Below are 25,628 nucleotides of genomic sequence, written 5' to 3'. Positions count from 1 at the left end.
CATGACTTGGAGGCAACCCAACAAACAAACACCATTTGAATCACACGGACAATACTTAAACAGCAAAGACTATTGCCCAGCAGAAACAACCAGCCAATCAAACAACTTGAAAGCAGACCATGACTCATAAACATCCAGACAAATAACAGCCACACCAATTTACATCACACAAAAAGGTATTTAAAGGCCAGTGCTCTGACAGACGAGCACAACTCAAAGCACACTGAAGAAGTCCCCCAAATGGAATGAAACATTTGCAGCCAAATTGCCAGATTTGGAGATCAAGCTAACAACCCAACTACCAACCTGAGCTACTAGTATTCAAACACGTCTCAACTAAAAATATCTACTTTCCTTGGGTCCATCTGTATCTCCATGAATGTTTGGAGGTCACATTTTAAAAAAATAAGCAGTCATTTGGACTGAACAGTTTATGAATCTGTGCCTTTCATTTGTTTTTAAGCAGACATTATTCATATTTATATTAAATCAATAATTTGGTACCCCCCTCATTTATGTAAAGTTTAAGTCTAGCCATGCTAACCTCTTTGATATTCCAAGGTTTACTCATATTATCAGCAAGCCAGCTTCAAACGCCACATCAAAAAAACTCATAAATATCTTAACCACAAACCTTGGTATCATCACTTGTCTACAATAACCATCAAACAATAATTCAACTCTGAAAACATGATTTCTTCAGGTCTTCCCTAGAGAACTGAACTCAGACTTAATAGTTACCTTCTGATCTGTGCACTAAATTACTATTATTAATTCTGCTGCTTCTCAAAATCCCACTGAATTTCAGTGCTCATTAGAAAGAATAATAAAAAGACAAATGTAGGATGTTCCTTCTCTCTTTCTCTTAAACTATTAATACCATTTAGGGCTGCAAAGAAAATCAACAGGCTTGTGGATAGGTAAGGAGTACCAAGTCTGAGCTAGGATACACCAGGAATAAGACTTAGAGTCAGGATGTGCTAATTGCAGAAACGCTTTATAGCTTTATTCTAGGAATAAGAAGGTTCTTTGAGATTTAGAAATGTAATAAGGGGGTTCTTTGACATTTGCCCTTGTAATGGAGAGGGCAATTTTATTGGTCTTAATGCTAGTGATAAGTCCCCATGTGGTGTGCATGACTCACAGGTGCAGCATCTTTCATCCATATCTTCCATATCACAAGTACCATCAACCAGGAGACCTTATGGTTGGTGGAATTTCATCTCAAGTTGGTCAAGTCTTTGAAAAAGTCACCTTTGAAGTTCATCCCCCACCAGTATTGCCTGGACAGTTTGTGTAAGGAATGTAATTATTATTTGTTTATATTTTCCTGTCTTTTCAATTGCTAAAATAATTAATGATGACATTTCCATCAGAAAATAATAGATGATTGACTAGGTGAAATTAAGGAGATGCTAAGTACAGAATTCTTTTTCTCAGGCAACATATAGTGTGGAACAGAATTAACTATTTAAAGCAAAGTTCTCAAAGTTCTCAAAATTAAAGGTGTGGCTTCCACATCTATAATTCTAGCTATTGCTACACAGCCTGGGCAATACTGTGGGGCAGAAAGCTTGGGGAATGCTGGTTTAAAGCTCTTTTGCATTGTTCTACATCAGGCATGTCAAACTGCCAGCCCACAGGTCGGATGCATCATGCCAAAACCACGCCCAACCCATTGCCGGCAATGGGGGAAAGGTCACGATACGTCGCACGATGTCATGACATCACGAGTTTGACATGCCTGTTCTACATAGATACATTACCTTGCTTTGTATCATATCAAAACGCAACTCCTTCAAACACACTGCAGAATCTTCTTTTCCAATTAACAATTCAAGAATCTCTGCAAACCTGGTTCTGTGCCAGATGATTGAGTGTCTTTCTTTTTGAAAGGCACATTATGTATGTGGATTCCAGACATTCCCTGTGTTTTAGGTCTGAAATTATTTGCAGTTTTCCTACAGAAATGAACGTGTTCTGACAATGAATATTGAATTCTGATACGTATTTGCATATTAATTCTGCAACCCAATAGCTGTTAGTTTTCTGTACTGGAAAAATCGAATTAATTGATGGGGCTGGGCTATTATGCTATAACTATTAATTAGAATGTAAAAGCTGATAGAATATCATTCTGATGTGTAATGCAACTCTCATTGTAGTGGAGTTCCCAAGAATTACCAACACATCCTGGCTTTGGCATTTGCAGTAAAAGAAATAAATGAAAACCCACAAATCTTACCCAATCTCACCTTGGGCTTCCATATTTACGATAGCTATGATAATGCTCCAAGGACTTATCAGGCCACAATTCTGCTTCTATCAGCAACTGAGAGACTGGTCCCCAACTACCTATGTAACATCCAGAATAAAGTCGTAGCTGTTATTGGAGGACTGGATGCTGAAATCTCCCTTCATGTGGCAACTCTCTTGGATATCTATAAGATTCCACAGGTAGGTTGCATGCAAAGATCATTCTGCTTTTAGTGTCCCTTTTTTACAATGGAGCTTTGTTTTTTAGTGTTATGTATAGTAGCTCAGTGATTAATCCTTATGGATTAGAGCAAAATGACATGCAATTTTTTATTGTTCAGTGATTTCTTTTAAAAAAAACCCATAACCATTTTCTTAGTAATTGCATGAATCATACCATCATATTACATTATTAGTTGTTTCATTTATTTGGATGCATTATCATTATTCAAAAAGGATACCTGGAATTTGTTAACCTGGGCTTAGTGTTAAGCATGTTGTACAAATAGCCAATGGATTGGAACGTGATCCAATTTAAATCAATCTCAAAACTTAATCCTTGATAAATTAAGATACACTGTTGCTAAAGGAACCAATCTACAAGTGATTAGTGTAATCTGCAATGTTTTTCTATGTTAAATTCCAACAGAAATTCATCCATGCATACATCTTGTTTCCTTTCACCTAGGTGAATCTAGTTCTGCATATAGGAAGGTTTTTGTCATTTTTTGTAGGGCATATTGATATTGTAAGAGAATAACTACTTTGATAAAAATCATTTTCAATATCTGTAAAATTTAATTGCACAATAATAAATAATTATCTCCAACTAGATACAAAATATCCAGAATACTGTCAAAGTGTTGGTGGACTTGACTCCCGAAATTTTCTTTCATGTAACAACTAAGGGAGAGTGACAGACCTGCCAAGATTACTTTCTCTTTTTCCAATTCATGACTGCATGTGTTTAACCTTCAAACAATTATATTTAACTAAGCCTTTACACTGCTGCTCTTATAGCATAAAACGATATTCTAAATTATTATTGCCATAACTAAATTGGGAAGGTGCCCGACCCGTGACAAATTTTCATCCTTTCAAATGCATTGTGATTGGTTATGTGGCTAAACATTTCTTCATAAAGTAACATTTTGCATTCTTATATAGCAAAAGATGTTTAAAAAAAACAAAATTTATTGAAGTCTGCTGATAATACTCTGTGACTCTCCCTGAAGTAACTCTTTTGTTTAACCTACAACTGTAAAAATTTAAATTTTAGATTAATGTGCAAATCGTATTGTCCATTTGTGTATATAGGCAAAACTACTAGATATAACCATGCATGTAGACAAACAAGGATTATATCTACTCATTCAATATTTTGAAAATATGAAACAGCCAGGGCTTTTTTTTTCCCATAGAATGCTCAGAACAGCTTTCTGGCACCTTTTTTTGCACACACACACAAAAAAAACTGAAGGAAACTGTTCCGGAGAACCAAATTCTCCTCAGGCAGCCAGGTTGCAGAGCATCAGAATGCATCACAGCGACGGACCTTCAGATGGCTCAAATTGAAGGAAATGCAATCCGTACAGGCTAATTCAAAAGTGGGAGGGTAAGAAGGGCCGAGTGTGAACAGGTTGCCTAGCAACCTGCTTAAACAAACTTTCAGCTCCTGGTGCGGGACGCCTTGCCTTTTTTAAGCTGGGAAGATGAAAAAAATGCTAAAAAGAAGGCAATAGAGTGCTATCAAGGAAAATGTTTAGATATAGCCTGCAGACGTTTAGGGAACCTTTATTTTTCATACACTGTTCAACTTTTGTTTTAATGCCATGGTGATGTACAATCAAATGTAGTCAGTCTTTTTTTTTTAATCCCAAAGCATCTGTTCGTTAAATACAGTATAACAAAGTTTTGGATGATGGAATTATTTTTTATCTAAGGATAACTAATGATAACAGCTCTTAAATCTGTTATTTTGTTTTATTTTTGCACAAAAATTGTATAATTTGCATTTGCATTCATTTACAAATAAAATATGTTGTTAAAATGTATTGGTGTTGAAATAATTAGTGCACATATATAGCTAAAACCAGTTTATTGCATTTGGCAATTGTACTAAAAAATCTCAGTCAACCAATACAATTAATTTATGGCAATTCTTTTATAAGAAGTTGCCTCAAACAAAATGAAATATAAATACATTGTGCATTGTGAATGCTTTCTATTGCATTCCTTAAATACCATACTTATTCTATCTTATCCCAAGAGACCTTGAGTATTTTTATTGTTATCAATGTAACAGGAAGATAAGGAAGAATGCTTTGGAAGCATAAGAACATAATTGCTTTTCTAAATGTCCTACGGTCATGCAAAGGAATAGTGCATTACAGAGGAATCTGATTTGTGATGTGTGCCATGTGTTCAAGTAATGTAGCTTGAAAAATAATGGCAGTTGCATATATACATATGGCATGGTGGTTTCTTCAGTCAACAAATTATGACGCCCACCACACCTCATAGAACTACAATATGCTACTGAGGTGCTCATCTGGATATTATATAGTATGAATAATATTTACCTTAGAACATTAGCATACTTGAACAAAACAACTGGAGTCATTTGAGATTTTATAGGCTCTTTAACTCAAGCTATCAGACTTCACACCAGGATATGACTCAATTAATTTAGAATCCTTTTTGCACACAAAAGTAAAACCATATATACAACAGATGAAAGGCCCTTTGCAATGCAAAAAATGGATGTCTCTAGATCAGGCATGTCAAACTGTTGGCCTGTGGGCCAGATGCGTCACAACGAAACCACACCCACCCCATTGCCGGCAATGGGGAAAATGTGTGATACATCGTGCGATGTCACAGGACATCGCAAGTTTGACATGCCTGCTCTAGATAGTTGAGTAAATAAATTCTAGACCAGGTCTGTCCATGCAGCCTACCAAGCACCCTTGGACAGAGCACAGACTTTTTTTAAAAAAAAAAGTAATAAAATCACCACCACTGCCCTGAAAGTCATGTTGCCTAGTGCCTCCATGGCTTACCATGACCACGAGCTCCAACACTGTAGATCAGGGGTGTCAAACTCAATTTCACTGAGGGCCGCATCAGCATTGCGGTTGCCCTCAAGGGGCCGGGTGGGTATGGCCAGGGTGGGCATGGCTAGAGTGCATATGGCCTACTGGGTGGGCATGGCCAGCTCTACATCGTTCGCATCAAGGGTGCCTATGGGGGCCTGGGCAGAAGAGGGACAGATCTGAGGGTCTCTGGCAGAAGGAGGGTCTCTGGGCCAGAGCCAAGGAAGTGGGGGCTGTTCTCTCACTGTTTCCAGGATGGCTTTGCGGGCCACATGAAACCACTTTGCGGGCCGTATCCGGCCCCCAGGCCTTGTGTTTGACATGTCTGCTGTAGATGCTCCTCTAGTCACCAAATCATTGATTAGCCCACCAGCATTCCTTTGCAGACCACAAAGATTTTTAATTTATCAGTGTGGGCCTTTCCCTTCTACAAGTTGCACAGACCTCTTCTAGATTTTCCTCTTGCCTTTCCAAGTTAACTCCTTGGTCTGTCATTGTGCAAGAATTGACTTTGTAGGGAAGCATATTATCATTTAATGTATATTTAACATATGTTCTACCTTTATTTACCAATTATATAATATTTCTATGCAATCCACATGGCGAGGTTTGGGGCAACTTACAATAGAAAAAAATATATTTTTAAAATCATAAGATTAAAACATAAAAGCAGGGCTTTTTTTTCTCATAGAATGCTCAGAATGGCGTTCCAGCACCTTTTTTTTTGCACAAAAAAAAACTTTTGCACAAGCTATGCTACTCCCTCTATTGGCTTTCAAAAGCCAATAGGAATTGCTGCTGAGGACGCCAAAAGACCCGGCCGGCAAACGTTGCACCGGCAAGTTGTCTGCAGCAAAGGTGAGTTGGCAGGAACTTTGCATCCCTCCCTGCTGCCCAACTACACCATCTCAACTAGGTAAGTAAGAGAGGACAAGGAGTGGGAGGTGGGTTCTGCAGAGTCCATGTGCACTCCTTCCTTGTGCTCACCGGTGTCAGCCAGGCTGGTGGCCTACCCAGTGCTGGACCTGTGCCACCGTCGCCTTGCCCTGCGCACCTAAGTGGCCTCCGTGCATCGCCTGGCCCGCACCGCCTCCACCGCCCGCCCCGCCATATAGAGTGGGCCCTGCTGCTCCCACAGCACCAGCCATGCCAGCTCCAGCCCCGGGGGGCAGCCCACCACCAACACCCCTCGCACCCATGACCGCAGCAGCGCTGCCCCCCACCTCCTGCGCCCACCAAGATGATAGTTCCGGCACCTTATTTTTAGAAAAAAAGCCCTGGAAACAGCAATTACTCATCACCTATGAATCTGCTGCTTGATTTTAGATTAATTCATGTAAGTAATTCCTCCAGAGATGGAGCATCAATGAAATGTAATTCAACAAACTTCCAACACCTTCCAGACTGTTATGCCTTCCAGAACTAGAAATTCCAGGAATAAAAATTCAAGGAATTCTCATCTCAGTGAGGCAGGCAAAGATGTTTTTAAAAGCTGTTCATTTAATACCCATTCATTTAATAATTGTTCAAATTACAATGGCTTAAAAAAATGACTTGCAACCAGTACCCTAACATATGATCACTAACAAGTGATTTCAATTTAGGCGCTTGGCAACTGGCTCACATTTACAATTGTTTACAGCATCCTGTGGTCACATGCTCACAATTTGCAACCTTTTATTGCCAATTTCTATTTTAAAAAAAACAGTTTAAAAAAACCTATTGGGAAGCTGAAGTCACCTAATAACTGTGAAGATTTGCTTAACAACAAGCAAAAAATATTGTAAAATCAAGACCAACAAAACCTATGGTTAAAATGATTTACAGTGGAAATTCCGGTCTTAATTATGGTTGCAAATTGAGGCTACCTATAAGATTATTTTTAAAAAATACATTTACTGCCATGCAAATGTTATCTAGATGTTTCTCTTTATGGGTTTTTTTTTTGTATTTTTCTCTAGCTCATTTATGGCTGTGCTCCAGTAATGAATGACAAAACCCCAGGTCTTTCCTTTTATCAGATGGTTCCCACCGAAGAACTTCAGCATAACGGGATTGTCTCTCTGCTCCTGCATTTTAACTGGACATGGACTGGCATCCTTATTATGGACAATGATCAGGGAGAAAAATTTGTAGAAACAGTGATTCCTCTTTTTTCCAAAAAAGGGGTTTGTGTTTCTTTCATTCAACGGTTTCGCAAACTAACTGATTTCACTAAACTTGATGGCATGCTTCAACAGGGGGCAAAAATCTATAATCATGTCATGGGTAGTAAAGTTAATGCACTGGTGTTCAATGGAGAATCCTTTGCTATGGGTTATTTGTTATGGCTGCAGTATATTCCAAACATAGAAGAGGTGAGAAGTAAACCAAAAGGCATTGTTTGGATAATGACAGCACAGATGGAGTTCAGTTTAATCCCTTTTCAACGAATTTGGGCTATCAAAATAATAGATGGTGCCCTTTCCTTCACAGTACATTCTACTGCTCTACCAAAGTTCAGATTATTTGCTCAGAAACAAAATCCCTTCAGTGAAAAGAAAGATGGATTTATCAAACAGTTCTGGCAAGAAGCTTTTGACTGTGTATTCCCAAATGTTGTTATGAGTGATGTGGTTGAGAACATTTGCAATAGTAAAGAGAAACTGGGGGATCTTCCTGGACCCTTTTTTGAAATAGACATGACTGGCCACAGCTACAGTATCTACAATGCTATTCATGCCATAGCTCATGCTTTACATGCTCTCTCCTCCTCAAGAAATACTGCAATATCAATTTTGGATAGAATAGGAAGGAAGCTTCATAGAGAAGATTTCTGGCAGGTAACACCCTTGTTAGTAAAAACACTATGAAAGTTTGATAGGAACCATGAATTTGTATTTTGACTATCTTCCCATGTCCTAGACTGGAAAAAAAATCATGCTTGAGTCAGAAAGCTGTGGTTCTTTAATTATTGATAATCTAAGTCTTATTATTATGTTATTATTATTATCCATTGTTTTTTGCTGGGTCTGTTCCTCACATGGGAATTTATCTGTTTCTCTATGTCTTTATGATTGCCTGGCTCCAGAAGTTAGAATATTTCTAAGTTGGTAAACAAGTTTTTCTATAAAGCAAGCTATTGGAGGTAAAATAGGGGAATATTAATTCCCTTAGTTCTATACCATTTGTCCCCAAAAATAACCAGGGTTCTCCTATTGGTCCTTTTAATTTCTACCTTTGACTCCATCTTCCCTTTAATTACAACACAGTGAGAAAAATATGCCTAGAATGCGACAAAATATCTACTTTTCTATTCTGAAAATTATCAGCAAGCAGATTGGAAGTTTAGTCTTTCAACCAGTTGCATTTTTCTTTTCAATTTAGCTCCACTACTTTCTGAGAAATGTTGCTTTTAACAATGGTGCTGGGGAACAGGTCTCCTTTGATCAGAATAGGATTCTAGCAGCTGGATTTGATATACTCAACTTGATTGCTTTCCCAAACAATTCATTTTTTCGTGTGAAAGTTGGAAATGTGGACCATTCAGCTCCCCCAGATAAAATATTAACCATCAATGATGAGATGATTACATGGCACAGCTGGTTTAACCAGGTAGGATTTAATTATTGTCCTTGATTCTGGATCAACATAGGGCAGGGCTTTTCAACCAGTGGTATGGGTACCACCTGTGGTATATTGGCACCTGGCAGGTGGTATGCGACCATCCTAGATAAGTGGTAGTGGGGGAGGGGAATGAGCTGAACTGGTGGCAGCACCAAACAAGCCTGAGTGAGAGATGGCTGGAGCTGCAGGGCTGTCAGGGCTCAGCGGAAGCGCCAGGATCAGCACCAGGCTCCAGATGGAGCTCGGCACTGTTCCTGGCACTTCTGAGCACACAAGAAATGCCGATCAGCTGGAATGTTGCAGCATCTCCAGGGTCTTGTGATTTGCCTTCAGATGCTTGACAACTGATTCATATTTATGATGGTCACAGTGTCCCATGGTCATGTGAAGTGACCAAAACCTGCTGCAACCACCCAGCAAATAGGGGGAATAAAAACCAAACACCCCTCACCCCACCCCTGCTGCCAATCCTCAACAGAAATGCTCACAACAATGAAAACCTCGAACAGGAGAAAGAGCGCCACTGGGCAGGCAGGCAGGTGTCTTGCTTGGCTGTGGCTTGGCAGGCACTTTTTTCAGTACCATTGTAACTTCAAACAGTCATTAAGTGAACTGTTGTAAGTTGAGAACTACATCACTTTTTTCCTTTTTTTGTCAGCAAGTTTTTGACACCTTGCTATGCAACTGGTGGTACTCGGATGCTGCCATATCCTAAAAGTGGTATAATGGGTGAAAGGTTGAAAAGCCCTGAAATAGGGCATCACAATATTAAATAAATAAATAAATAAATAAATAAATAAATAAATAAATAAATAAATAAATAAATATAATAATAATCCCATGGCTGGGCCTGGATGGCTATCGGGTGTGGTCCCTATGGTTATGGGATTACTGGTCTTCAGATTGGTAGTGGCTTAGCCACCATAAACCAACCCAGGCACCTCCCATACTGGATTGGTCATTGTCCGGGTCAACAAGGACCACGTCAGATGCTATGGCTCCTGGACATCTGTCAAAAAATGGGCCACAGGGCTCAGTTGCTACTGCTGGGGAACCAGAGCGTACAACTGTAAAGCAACTGGAACAAAAGCACAAAACCTGGACAACCGAAGAAAATCGAGAAATCATCCAATGCTACTACCAGGCAGAACCAACAGCCAGGGGATTTCAAAAAAGAATGATGCAACTGTGGAAGGAAAAGCACCCAGAAAGTGATGTAACTGAACAACGATTAATGGATCAAAGACGTTTCATCATCCATAATAAAGTTTTTACAGATGTGGAAATTCAACATCTAGGAACATTGGCTAAAAAGAAAATAACAAGCAATGATGATGAACAGGCTGAAGAAATTGTTCCAATACCTGAACAAACTGACCAACAAACTGACCAACCAGCAGCAGAAGCTGCCATACAGGATGAAGACTCCCCTGTGCAACAACTCGAAAGTGTAGAGCTAAGTAATCTAGTGAAAATGCTGAAAGATTGAAAACCACATCAAAGAAAACACAGAAAGAAAAAGATTGCCTGCCATCCGTGAAGTGCATAGCAAACGAGTGAAAGATTTACTAAATGTTGTGAACAACATTTTAACTTCCATCCCATCCAGCACACTGTATGAAACAAATCAACTAATGTACATTACAGCCGCCGTTATAACTGCAGAATTGGGTTATAAAATGCCAAAAAAGAAACCCACTGGAACACCAAAGTGGAAAATTTGGCTTGAAAATAAAACAAAAAAACTATGAGGAGATGTCAGCAAATTGAAATACCTGAAAGAAGGAAAACTAAAGAACGAAAAGCTGAAAAATAGTTTATACAAAAAATATAACTTGGAGGAAAAAACAATAACAGAAGTTATGGAAAACCTAAAACAGTGTGTAATAGCAACAGCAAAGAAAATTGAAAGGTATGAAGGATGAATAAAACAATATCATGAAAACGTCCAGTTCAGAAGAAACCAACACCTCTTCTATCAGTCACTTGATGAAAATAAAGTCCAAACTGCTGTTCTACCATGTAAAGAAAAAACCTTAAACTTTTGGAAAGAACTGTGGGAAAACCCAGTGGAACATAATAAAACTGCCTCCTGGATCAAAGATATCCAAAAACAAGCAACACAAAACAAAATGGAGAATATTGTAATAATCACTGATATGGTTGCAAAACAAGTACCGTATTTTCCTGCGTATAAGATGACCCAGCGCATAAGACGACCCCCTACTTTTTCTGTTAAATTATAGGGTTTGGGCTAATAACTCAATATTTCACTTCCTGACACACAATCTGCATATTAACAACTCGTTTAGCGTTAGTACCCTTTTTTTTATAAGTGCCACGATGTTGCTAAAATAAAAGAGGTAAACTTCGTGACCCTCCCAGCCCATGCATAAAACAGAAATGAAAAGTCTTAAGCCTTTCCGTTCCCAAATACCAAGGTTTCCCCCGAGTTTTGCGCGGTTAAACAAATGGCATTTGTGTATTAACTCCCATGTTACACCTCTGCTCCGCGAGCTGCATTGGCTTCCAGTTGTCTTCTGGGTGAGATTCAAGGTGTTGGTAATGACCTACAAAGCCCTATATGGCATGGGTCCGGAATACCTTGAGGAGCACCTGCGGCCGGCGTCAACTTCCCTTCACCCAGTACGCTCCCACAGAGAGGGCCTCCTCAGGGTGCCACCGGTCAAAGAATGTCGACTGGTGGCCCCCAGGGGGAGGGCATTCTCTGTGGGCATGCCAGATTTATGGAACCATCTTCTAGTCGAGCTCCGGATGGCGCCTGACCTCCGCTCCTTCCGGCGCAATCTCAAAACCTACCTTTTTGAACAAGCTGGCCTGGCCTGATGGGATGGGGTTGGGTTTTATAAATTTGTTTTAACCTTTTTTAATGTGTTCTAACTTATTTATGGGCATTGTTGTTTAATCGTTTTTAATTTTTGTATCTTGTTTTTAATATGTATTGCCCTGTGCACCGCCCTGAGTCCTTCAGGAGAAGGGCGGTATACAAATTAAATTAATAAATAAATAATAAATAAATAAATAAATTCTCCACGGAGCACAAAATTCACCTGAATTAAGGAAAGTGGGGAGCTAAAGAATCTGGGGCTACAGGGAAAATCTCTGGCATGACAGGCAACCCTGGGAAACACGAGGACTGCAGCGGCACCCTCAGTTCGCACAATCTGATCCAGAAAGCGCCTGGAGGCTCCTTCGTTACTTCTAACCGAATGTCTCCATGTCCCGCCCACCTCGCCTTTTAAATCCCGCCCCCTTTTCCCCTGTAACATTTCCTTGCTCTGCCTGCTCTGTGATTTGCCCAGCTTTGCTCCTTCCCTGCCAAATGGGCCTTCTTTCCTCTGAGCTTTCTCGCTTGGTGCGCTGCTGCTCTCAGTTCCGCACTCCGTGACCGGGCAAGCAATTCTTCTGGTTGGCGCGGGTCAGGCGGTGCCTCGGCAGGAGCAAAGGTGCTCCCTTCCTACTGTTGAGCGGTGCACCTCTGGGGACCGCCTGCCCGTCCTCTCGTTGGGGACCTGACAGCCAGCATTGGAAGCACCAGCATGGCCAGTCCTAGAGAGAGCAATGGCAGTGGCTGCAGCAGCCGCCCCATGATCTGACGAGAGTTTGCCCTCCATCACCCGTTCGCTGTTGGCCGCTTAACCACGGTTCGCCATCGCCTACCTCCATTCACCCAGCGATCCCGCCGTCCAACAGAAAAGATCAGAGAGGTGAATAGTATTTTCCGGCGTATAAGACAACTCGGCGTATAAGATGACCCCCAACTTTTGAGAAGATTTTCATGGGTTAAAAAGTCTTCTTGTACGCTGGAAAATACGGTAAAGAAGGTCAAGAACTGGAGTGCACCTGGCCTGGACGAGCTACATGGATACTGGTTGAAATACCTCACCAGCCTCCATCACCACATGGCCACTCAGTTTGATGAAATGCTTCAAAATGCCACAAGTGAAGAATGGTTAACAGCTGGTCGAACATACTTGATAATGAAAGACCCTGAAAAGAACACAGAACCAAGCAACTACCGCCCAATTACTTGTCTGCCAACAATGTTCAAACTTTTTACAAGAATACTGGCAAATTCAGTATTCAATCATCTGAGGGAAAACAATTTGTATACAGCAGAACAAAAAGGATACTATAAAAAATCAAGAGGAACAAAAGATCAGCTGCTCATTGACAAAATGGTACTTAAAAATGCAAAATGACGAAAAACAAATTTAAATATGGCGTGGATTAATTACAAGAAAGCATTTGACTCATTACCCCACAGTTGGATTAATGCGTGTTTGGAAAACTTTGGAATCAGCAAAAACATCTGTACATTTTTGAAAGCAAATATGCAGAAATGGAAATCAGTTCTAACAGCAAACGGGGAGAACATTGGTGAAATCAACATCAGACAAGGAATCTTCCAAGTGGACTCAATTTCACCACTACTGTTCAACATCGCATTAATTCCACTGACAATAATATTACGAAACACAAAACTGGGATACCACATCTCAAGCCAGCATGGCAAGATAAACCATCTACTATACATGGATGACTTAAAACTGTATGCGAAAAGCCACACTGAACTTGAATCAATACTCAATGCAGTTCAACTGTTTAGCAGCGACACCAGAATGGACTTTGAACTTGGAAAATGTGCTATATTATCCATGCAATGAGGAAAAATGGGAAAAATAGAAGGAATAGAACTGGGTAATGGAAGTATTATGAAAGCATTAGCAAAGGATGACAGTTACAAATACCTAGGCATATTGGAAGTAGATAACATCTTGAATGGAAAAGTCAAAGAGTCAACACAAAAGGAATACATCAGAAGAGTCCGCAAAATACTAAAATCAAAGCTGAATGCTGGAAATATAATTAAAGGCATTAATACATGGGCAGTCCCAGTGATACGCTACCCAGCTTGAATTATCAACTGGACATTGGCCAAATTGGAACACCTAGACCAGAAAATGCGTAAACCTTTGAACATGCACCATGCTCTACATCCACGAAGTGACATTGACAGATTGTACCTGCCAAGAAGAATAGGGGGCAGAGAGCTACTGCAAATCCACCAAACTGTAGAAGAAGAAAAACGAAGTTTGAATGACTATGTGAATCAAAGTACAGAAAAATTGCTGCAGGCTGTGAAAAAAGAGAGCATTATCAAAATAACAGAAACAAAGGCAGAATATAAGGAAAAATGGCTGGATGATAGATTAAATAGATGGAAAACCAAAGCTTTGCATGGACAACATTTGAAAAACATTGAAGGAAAATGTGATAACAACTTGACATGGGCATGGCTTAAGATGGGAACCATCAAGAAAGAAACGGAAGGCTTAATACTGGCTGCTCAGAACAAGCACTACAAACTAATGCCATGAAAGCAAAGATACAAAAATCTACTGACAATCCAAATTGCCGAATTTGCAACAACAAAGTTGAAACTGTTTCACATTTAATATGTGAGTGCAGCAAAATCGCGCAAACTGATTACAAAGACATGACCGAGTTGCTAAACTAATCCACTACGCATTGTGTAAAAATATGACTTGCCTGTGTCCGAAAAGTCGTGGGAACATAGGGTGGAAATAGTTGTCGAGAATGAGAGGGTGAAGATCTTGTGGGACTTCTGAATACAGACAGATCGCCATTTGGAACACAATATGCCAGATATCACAGTTGTAGAGAACCGAAGTGTACAGTTGATTGATATCGCTGTACCAGGAGATGCCAGAGTCGAAGAAAAAGAACTGGAAAAAATTACAAAATACCGCAACCTGGCCATCGAAACTGTGTGATTATGGATGAAACATGTAACAGTGATACCCATTGTCATCGGGGCACTGGGAACTATGTCCAAAAGCTTTGCAAAACACATCAAGAAATTGCAGCTTCCTGCAATAACTACAGCAAAGCTACAAAAAACTGCACTACTCAGAACATCTTACATTTTAAGGAGATACCTGGTTGATACCTAGGATGCTGGCAGCAACCCGTGTCAACCATTAGTGCCAGTCAATTTGAGTGTTCAGATGACTGAGTTTTATGTTTTATGAATAAAAGTTTTATAATAATAATAATAATAATAATAATAATAATAATAATAATAATAATAATAATAATAATAATAATAATATAGTAGCAGTAGTAGTAATAGTAATAATAATAGTACCCCAGTGAGGTACTACTTTGATGTGGTTGTGGGGCTTGTGTATTCTGAGGAAGATGAGAGTTATGCCAGATGTTCAACCATACTGAACAGGTCTCATCGGAGGAGTCAGACAAAGAATGTCTCTCCCTAAAAATATGATAAGACATAAATTTCAGAAAGCCATACCTTCTCAGATGTCGCTCAGGTTAACAAGATTCATGCTAGATATGGTAGTTCCCGGATATCTGGTGAAAAATGGGCTACAGGATTCAGAACTGTTGGCTGAGCAACTAGGGCCAGCAGCTGCACAACTACGGGAAGAAAAGGTGTAATAATAATAATAATAATAATAATAATAATAATAATAATAATAATAATAATAATAATAATAATAATAATAAATAATAATAAATAATAATAATAATAAAAAGTTGGAAGGGACCTTGGAGGTCATCTAGTCCAACCCCCTGCTCAGGCAGGAAACCCTATACCATTTCAGGCAAATGGCTGTCCAGTCTCTTTTTAAAAACCTCCAGTGTTGGAGCATTCACCACCTCTGGAGGCAGGTTGTTCCACTGGTTAATTGTTCTAACTGTCAGGAAGTTTCTCCTTAGTTCTAGGTTGCTTCTCTCCTTGACTAGTTTCCATCCATTGCTTCTTGTCCTGCTTTCAGGTACTTTGGAGAATAGCTTGACTCCCTCTTCTTTGTGGTAGCCACTGAGATATTGGAACACTGCTATCATGTCACCCCTCACCCTTCTCTTCATTAAACTACACATACCCAATTCCAGCAACCGTTCCCTATATGTTTTAGCCTCCAGCCCCCTAATCATCTTGGTTGCTCTTCTCTGTACCCTTTCTAGAGTCTCGACATCTTTTTTACATTGTGGTGACCAAAACTGGATGCAGTATTCCAGGTGTGGCCTTACCAAAGCATTGTAAAGTGGAATTAGTACTTCACTTGATCTTGATTCTATCCCTCTGTTAATGCAGCCTAGCACTGTGTTGGCTTTTTTGGCAGCTGCAGCACACTGCTGGCTCATATTGAAGTGATTGTCTACTAAGACTCTGAGGTCCCTCTCACAGTGTTTACCTGTCGCAAATACACAGTGATTGAAAACAAAGAAATAATGATCTGTTATTACAGATCAAGTCCAACAAGAAGAGGATATCTGAAATGAATGCACCAGTTCTGGAAAGAACAACATCTAGAATCAGAAATAACAGAACAGAGACTAGCGGATCAATATCAATTTATAATATGAAATAAAGTATTCACAGAAACAGAATTGGACAAACTACAAAGGTTTACCCAGGGCAAAGAAATCAAAGCCTTGCCAGAAGTAACTCAGAATGTAACCAGGGGGAGTTGGCAGTGAAGGAATCCAGCAGAGATATACAATTATTTTGGAAACCAGGCATCTCTTCCTCAGGAAGAACAAAGCCCTCTAACTAAAGAAATAAAAGAATTGAAACAAAGAATAACCGAGTATCTAGAACAGCACAAAACCAACAGAATAAGGCTGCCTGCATTGAAGCTTTTTCCAAAGAAACAGCTAGCAGAAGCATTAAAAGATGCAAATACTGCAGTATCAAGTATAAGTATCAATTCATTGTAAGAGACAAACCAACTAATGTACGGCACAGCTGTATAACTGCATAACTAAATACCTGGGATGCAAAGTCAACAAAGAAGAAAGAAAACCAAAAAGTACACCACAAAAATGGAAGGCTAGACTAGAAAATAAGATCAGCAAGTTAAGATCAGATACAAGCAAGCTAGAAAAGATGAATGAAAAGAAGCTGAAGAAAAAGAAGACCAAAGAATACTAATCAAGAAATACTACTTAGAAACAAGAAAGAGCAAAGAAGCACTGGAAATAATAAAGCAGCAAATAACAGCTATAGTCAGGAAAATCAGCAAACACTAAGCTCAAATTGCAAATTATAGGCAGAATCTCCCATTTCAATCCAATCTGAAACATTTCTACCAATCCATCAATGGAGAAACTGCAATGAATCAGTCAGTACCTGACAAGGAAGAAACAGTGCAGTTCTGGATGCAGATATGGGATAACCCAAAGAAATACAACTTGGTTAAAAGAGGTGGGTGCAAATAAAACAGAAGTTGAAATGAAAGAATTAGTAACAATAGCAGAAATGGTAGAGAAAAGAGCAAGGAAGTTCAACAATTGGTCAGTACCAGGTAAAGATGAACTGCATGGTTTTTGGTTAAAACATGTAACTGTTCTATACCCACTCATTGTCAAACAGTTCAACAATATACTACAAGGAGGAGAAATTGAAAAGTGGCTAACAACTGGGAAAATCTACCTGATAATGAAAGATACAGCAAAAGTGGCAGCACCAGGCAACTACCGGCCAATTACCTGCTTACCAACAACTTTCAAATTGCTAACTGGTGTGGTAGCTTATGCAGTCCAACAGCATGTAGTTAAAAACAATCTCTTTCCACCTGAGCAGAAAGGAAACCACCCTAATAGCAGAGGAACAAAAGACCAACTCCTCAGTGCATCAAGGCAATCAACACCTGGGCAATTCCAGTCATTAGATACACAGCTGGAATAGTGGACTGGACTCAAGCACAACTAAAAGCAAGGGATAGGAAGACCATAAAAATAATGACAATGAATCATGCCCTTCATCCACACAGTGACATTGACAGATTCTATCTCCCAAGGCAAATAGGTGGGTGTGGAATGCTGCAAGTACATCAGATGGTTGAAGAAGAAAACATGGCTTTAGAAGAATATCTGAAGGACAATGATGAAGATGCACTGAAGTTAGTATATCAGGAAGGCTTACTGACCTACTGGAGAGACCAAACTGGACTACAAGAAAGACGAAATGAAAAACAGAATAGAGACATGGGAAGACAAAGCACTGCATGGCCAGTACATTAAAAAAAATAGCTGGGAAAGCAGATAATAACAAGACCTGGCAATGGCTAAGAGCAGAAAAGTTGAAGAAAGAGACTGAGGGACTAATTCTGGCTGCACAAGACCAAGCCTTAAGGACAAATGCATACAAAGTCAAAATTGAGAAGACAGCAACAGACAGTAAGTGCCGCCTATGCAAAGAAGCTGAAGAAACAGTGGACCATCTGGTAAGTTGCTGCAAGAAGATCGCACAGACTGACTACAAGCAGCAGCATGACAAAGTAGCAACAATGGTGCATTGGAAGATCTGCAAGAAATATCATTTCCCTGTAAGCAAGAACTGGTGGGATCATAAAATAGAGAAAGTCATAGAAAATGATAATGTTCAACTGCTCTCGGACTTAACAATTGTCGATAAGAAAGTAAAAAAAGTCTGGATAGTGGACGTGGCAGTGCCTGTAGACAGCAGAATAGACGAGAAAGAACTGGAGAAGATAATAAAATACAAAGAGCTACAAGTAGAAATAGAAAGACTGTGGCAAAGGCAAGCAAGGGTAGTACCAATAGTCATAGGTGCCTTGGGTGCAATCCCAAAACAACTGGAACACCACTTGAACACCATTGACATTGACAAATTCACCATTAGTCAATTGCAAAAGGTGGCCTTACTAGGAACTGCTTCTATAATACCATCAAACATCCACATCTGCTTATCCCAGGTCCTTGGTAAGGACTTGATAGGTAGACAAAAATGCCAAATCCAGTCTGAACATCTGGCTGACTGTGCAATTATTATTATTATTATTATTATTATTATTATTATTATTATTATTATTATTATTATTATTATTATTATTATTATTATTATCAACAACAACAACAACAACAAATAATGTCATACGTAAATTCATCATGTTGGACAATAGTAAATTCTTATATAAGGTGATGTACAGATGAGCAACTTATAGAAATCAACAATATATCTGATTATCTGTAGCATAAATATGACATGCTAACAGTTTTTAGGTGAAACTAAGTGGGGTGTTATTTCCTTGTAATCAAATTTGTCTCATTCCCAGCCCATTATGGGTCCATGCCACATTTATCCTTAGAAGTCCTATTTTCTCTCTCTCTCTCTCAAGAACTCATGATAGCACTTGTTTAATCTAAAAAGAAGTATATTTAACTGAGCTGTATACTAGCTTTATGCTTTTACAATGTAAACATCTTTTCCAAACTATTATTCCTAGCCCTAGACTGGGAAGATGCCCATGACATACTGTCATCATTTCAAATGAGAAACTAAAAAGCTTCCATATGTATAATTTTCTTCTTTAATTTCCAGGTTATACCCATCTCTGTCTGCAGTGAGAGCTGTTATCCTGGTTTCAGCAAAAAAGTGAAGGAGGGAGAGCCATTTTGCTGCTATGACTGTATCCCATGCCCAGAAGGGAGGGTTTCAACTGAGAATGGTAAGAGATGTGCATCTATTAATTAATGTATTTTCATTAAATTCAACATAGTGTGGGATCTCGAATATGGACAAGATGTTTTCTAAACCATGAGATGAATCATTTCTACTCTCAGGAATATTCTAGCATAATTTGATCCTTAATTTTCAGTGATGATAGTAATGATGATGAAATTAAGTTATCTGATCTTCATTTACATACTAAGGGCTATCATCCAATCATTTATGAAGTTTCATTGTAATTACTCTATATATGTATTGGTGAACAATGTTTATGTCACTTTTGTTTACCACAAACATATTTTTGTAAGCTCTTTATCTATGTTATATGTTGAGCTCCCTGGTAGCGATACATTTAGAGGAAGAGATATGTTAGGCTTGTGTATTTTGAAGCATCAACAGAAGCATGGAGGTTGGATCCACTACTTTTTATATGCCACTTCTTCTAAAAAGAGTCCCCTCCTGTGTTGACAAATTTACAAATGGAATTTTCTGACTTTAAAATTCAAAACTCAGCATCATCAAGCAACTTTTTGTTGTGGTTAGCTGCGAAGTCGTGTCCGACCCATCGCGACCGTATGGACAACGTTCCTCCAGGCCTTCCTGTCTTCTACCATCTGCTGGAGTCCATTTAAGCTCACGCCTACTGCTTCAGTGACTCCATCCAGCCACCTCATTCTCTGTTGTCCCCTTCTTCTATTGCCCTCAATCTTTCCCAGCATTAGGCTCTTCTCCAGTGAGTCCTTCCTTCTCATTAGGTGGCCAAAGTATTTGAGTTTTAGCTTCAGGATCTGGCCTTCTAAAGAGCAGTCAGGGTTGATCTCCTCTAGGACTGACCGGTTTGATCGCCTTGCAGTCCAAGGGACTCGCAGGAGTCTTCTCCAGCACCATAGTTCAAAGGCCTCAATTCTTTGGCGCTCAGCCTTTCTTATGGTCCAGCTTTCACTGCCATACATTGCAACTGCAAATTTGATGAGTTCCCCATCTATCCCCTCATCCAAATCATTGATGAAGATGTTGAAGAGCACTGGGCCCAGAACAGAGCCCTGGGGCACCCCACTACACACTTTCTTCCATGTAGATGCAGTTCCATTGAGGACCACACGCTGAGTACGGCCTGTCAGCCAGCTACGAATCCATCTGGTGGTGATGCTATCTAACCCACATTTTTCTATCTTATCAAGTAGTAGGTTGTGATCTACTTTATAAAATGCCTTACTGAAGTCCAAGTAAATTATATCTACAGCATTCCTCTGGTCCACTAGTTTTGTCACTTGGTCAAAGAATGCAATAAGGTTTGTCTGGCATGATCTGTTTTTGACAAACCCATGTTGGCTTTTAGTGATGACTTTGTTCGCATCAAGGTGTTCACTGATTTGTTGTTTGATTATCTTTTCCAGAATCTTCCCAGGTATTGAGGTCAGGCTGATAGGTCTGTAGTTTCCTGGATCTATTTTTCCCCTTTTTTGAACATGGGAACTACATCAGCTCTCTTCCAGTCCTCTGGTAGTTCCCCAGTGTTCCAGGATCTTTGAAAAATATAGTTCAGTGGTTCTGAGATCACGTCTGCCAGTTCCTTGAGAACCTTGGGGTGTAATCCATCTGGTCCTGGTGATTTAAACTCATCTAGGCTGGACAGGTGCTCACTTACCATTTTCTTGCCTATCTTAACTTGTGTTTCTATTCTGTTTTTTATGGCACTGGTTTTGGTAGGTTGGACTGTTTTTTCCCTTTGTGTAAAGACAGATGCAAAAAACGAGTTAAATAGTTCTGCTTTCTCCCTGTTGCTTGTCACCTTCTTGCCACTTTCCCCCACTAATGGACCAATCATTTCCTTAACTTTTTTCTTGTTTCTTATATGTTGAAAGAAGCTTTTTTTGTTATTTTTGACTTTGGTCACAAGCCTTAGTTCATTTTGAGCCTTAGCTTCCCTCACTTCATTTTTGCAGGCACGGGCTGTTTGCTGATATTCTGCCTTAGTTATGTGCCCCTCTTTCCACTTCTTATACTTTGTTTCTGTTTCACATGAAAATATGTTTCAGTTTGGTATACTGGTTAAGTTACTGGCCTAGAAACCAGGATATAGTGAATCCAAGTACTGCCTTAGGTTTGAAAGCCAGCAAAGTGACTTTAAGCTAGACACACTCTCTCAGTCCAATGCATCTCACAGGGTTGTCATTGTTGTTGAGAAAATAGGAGGAGGAAGGAATATTAGGTATGTTTACCTTCTTGAAATCCTTGTGAAGTAATAGAGACAGGATAAAAATCTATTAAATAAATGTACTACTAGAATGCTCTCTTGAAAACAAATGGAAAACAGACTTCAAAACACCAATTTTTAGATTTCCTCATTGCTTCTCTGAGTAGGAGGTTCTCATTTTTCTTCTTGATAATCAAGCTTCAGCAGATAGACTTTAATTCTTATATTAATTTTAAACATAAAAATAAAATGTTTATAGTTAAAATAAGAATTAAAGCGCTTCATCTTTCCAATAATCTTTTTAAATTTTAGCAATAACCATAGCTTGTAGAAATCTTCTGACGTTTTCTTTGCAATATTAATTGCTTCAGCCTTTTTTGTTTAAGCTATAATTTTTGTTTCCAATGTGATGTGTTGTAATATGACCACTTTTTAAAATATTTATAGTTGTCCTTAAGTAAATAAAATTATGGTCCTAAACTAATATTCCTCTAACATTGCTACAAACAGTTCATATATTTATTCATACTAAACATCCAAATTATATCAGCCACATACATCTTACTCCCTCAGTTATGCTAAATGTTTTGCTGAGCATTCTGTTTATTCTCATACAAACATCACTTCAATCATACAATGCTATTATCACATTTAGCAACCAACCCTCAACTCCAAATTTGTGTAATTCTTCAACCTTTTATCATATACTTCCTATAAATGAACAAACTTAAGATAATCTCTCTTGTTCACATTCTGTCAGTTGAGAATGTGAGAGGCCAATTGAAAACCACATGAACTTCCGGAATGATATTTACCACTACTACTTAAAGGAATAGAATCTTGAAAGCCTGTCAACATAATTCTCCATATCAGCATATACTGTACCTACAAAAATTAAAGCAAAGTTACTCTAAGCTCTTTTTCTTATTTGGACCACAGAATCTCTTCTATAATGGACTTTTTCCTTCCCTCCTTGTTTCAAGGTCTATTAGATATTCCACCATGCTACCTATAATAGTATGTAAAACAAGATCTTGCCATACTGGGCAAAGAGATACTGCAAAGGAAATGGTAAAGTAAGAGACAGCATAGCCTGGAGCCAAATAGTAGGCAGGGCAAGAAGCTCGAAAGAGACCCTCCCTAGTCTTTCAGAGTGTGAGGGAGTTGAGGGAGCAGGAAAGAATTTTACTTCCATACTTGCAAGATTTTGCGAATGTAGATTTACAATAAAGTGGAAATAGCTCATCTGGTTGTGGTTCCTACCTAGTTTATCCTGTGAGGCCAAGACTTCCTCGCTCATTAGACTCACTTTCCCTTTCCACTATGAAATACACTGAGGAAAAATTATTCCCTATTTCTCCCCAGTAAATGAAGACAGTCATGTGCCAATTAAATTTAGCAGGAATCTTGGTAAACAAAATATTTTATAAAACTATAAAATTAATGATTATACATTTATAATAATAAATTAACTTTATGATTGTTATATGATAATTGATGTCATTCTGAACAAATATACAAGCTGTATGAAAATAACATCTCATCATTTCTTCTTTTTTCAGACAGAAACAAATGTTCTAGATGCAACAAAACATTCTATCCAAATAAGAAACATGATTTTTGCATCCCCAAAACTGTTAGTTTCTTGACTTATGAAGAACCATTAGGGATCAGTTTAGCCTGTCTTGCACATTCTTTTTCTTTGTCTACTGTACTTGTGCTTGGAGCATTTATGAGGCACCACAACACTCCCATTGTGGTAGCCAACAACCGGGACCTGACCTATACTCTCCTCATATCCCTCTTCCTCTGCTTCCTTTCGGCACTGCTCTTCATTGGTCAACCAGGAAGATTTACCTGTCTTCTCCGACAAACAACTTTTGGCATGGTCTTCTCAGTGGCTGTTTCTTCTATCTTGGCAAAAACCATCACAGTGGTTCTGGCTTTTATGGCTACCAGACCTGGATCCCAGATGAGAAAATGGGTGGGGAAAAAATTAACTAATTTTATTGTTGTTTCCTGCTCCCTGATCCAAGCAGGCATTTGTACTCTTTGGCTATCAATGAACCCTCCATTCCCAGATGTTGATATGATCTCAGTGACTGAAGAAATTATCCTGCAATGTAATGAAGGCTCTGTGACCATGTTTTATTGTGTCCTTGGCTACATGGGTTTCCTGGCTCTTATCAGCTTCATCACAGCTTTTCTTGCCAGGAAATTACCTGACACTTTCAATGAAGCCAAGTTCATCACCTTCAGCATGTTGGTCTTTTGCAGTGTTTGGTTGTCCTTTGTGCCAGCATACCTGAGTTCCAAAGGGAAATACACAGTGGCTGTGGAGATCTTTTCTATCTTTGCTTCGGGTGCTGGGCTTCTGGGATGCATCTTTTTTCCCAAATGTTATATCATTGTGTTTCGGCCAAATCTAAACAACAAAGAACAACTAATGAGAAGAAAAGAGTGATTAATAATCACTTTGTTTCATCCTCAGTCAAAAGTTTTTGTCTAGATTTTTGCATTTCTAAATAATATATAATATTCATAGAAATATCCACCTCAGATCTTGATTTATATATTTTTTCTTCATTTTCTTAACATCTAAGACAGGAGTAGGCAACCTTGGCTCTTTTATGACTCATGGACTTTAACTCCCAGAATTTCTGAGCCACCATGGTTAGCTCAGGAATTCTGGGAGTTGAAGTCCAGGAGTCATTAAAGAGCTAAGTTTGCCTACCCCTGGTCTAAGATTTAATTAAGGGGAAAGTATGCATCCTACTTCTTTATATCAGTTCTTGAGATATTGTCCTGTTTTTTCAGCATGTTTTCTGAAAAAACATTCTCACTTTGTTCCATTATTACGTGCTGATTAAAAGGAATCTCAGTAACTAAATTACTAGTGTACAATCATCTACCACCTTTCTGGAATTGGCCAAAAATCAGTTAGTGAGATAGAAAAAAGAATAAGTAAATGCCAAAGGAGGCTAGTGAATAAATGTTCTAATATTTTCAGGAGTCTGAATTTGATGAGTATTGTGAAGAAGTAACTGCCTTCAATAGACTCCAGGATTTTTAGTGAGAAGTGGCCTTCAAAAGAGCTCAAAAGGTTTAAGATTTAGATTTAAAGTCTACTCTATCATTTCTACTAATTCTGTAACCATCAACTATAAAGTATGGCTAGCATTCCTAAAATATAATCAACATAGGCAATATCATATTGTAGTGCTTCTCTTTGTCTCAGTGACAGCTAGATAGCTGTACAATTTCTCAGCAGCAACACTTTATCTCCATTCCTTATACAGTAGTTAAGAGGACTAGGCATCTTGCTCTCAGTTCAAAAAGGCTGCCAATCATTATCAGTCAGTTAGTTATAGCTCCACCATTGCTACAATTTCAAACAGATATCTTCTTTACAATTCAGCTTTGTCTATCTCTACAGATAGATCAGAATCATCCATCTGTACAATTTATGCTCCACTCCACCTCTCAGAAGGAACTCAAGCTGCACTTGCATCTATGGGAATGCAATGTGAGACATTGGCTATTATATCCTAGGAGCTCAGTATTAGCCATTAGACTAGCCTATAGACTGGCAACAACTTAAGGTATTCATGTTAGTTGATAAAATAATAGCAAGGTATTATTCTTTATTACCCAAATGTGATTGGACAGACAAGGGATTTGTATCCAGTGCATAATCTCTCAGTATACATACAAGCAAAAATAATGATCATAATTATAATAAAAATATATTCATCATAAATCATAAGATACAACACTTTGTGATAGTCATAGGATACTAAATAAGCAATCAACATAAATCATAATAAGATACTAAATAAAACAACTAATATAAATCATAAGATACAAGCAACAAAGTTATAGTCATAAGAAGATAAGGAGATAGGTAATAGGGAAGATGAGAAAAATC

At 38.8% G+C, this 25,628-nt stretch overlaps 1 protein-coding gene across 1 annotated transcript; it reads left to right on the top strand.

Annotated features, from left to right (window-relative positions):
* Positions 1–1,135: 1,135 nt before the first annotated feature.
* On the top strand, positions 1,136–24,164 carry LOC310650009 (vomeronasal type-2 receptor 26-like; the record flags this gene model as incomplete). Its single annotated transcript, XM_083378844.1, has 6 exons — positions 1,136–1,296; positions 2,166–2,457; positions 7,313–8,173; positions 8,718–8,945; positions 19,375–19,501; positions 23,263–24,164. The coding sequence occupies 6 exons, from the start codon at positions 1,136–1,138 to the stop codon at positions 24,162–24,164; spliced, it is 2,571 nt and encodes an 856-aa protein (XP_083234970.1).
* Between the last annotated feature and the right edge of the window lie 1,464 nt (positions 24,165–25,628).

This window comes from Vipera ursinii (genome assembly GCF_947247035.1).
Source record: "Vipera ursinii genome assembly, chromosome: Z".
Classification (NCBI taxonomy): domain Eukaryota; kingdom Metazoa; phylum Chordata; class Lepidosauria; order Squamata; family Viperidae; genus Vipera; species Vipera ursinii.
Note: the sequence above shows the minus strand (reverse complement) of the source record. Positions and strands in the feature narration are given on the sequence as shown.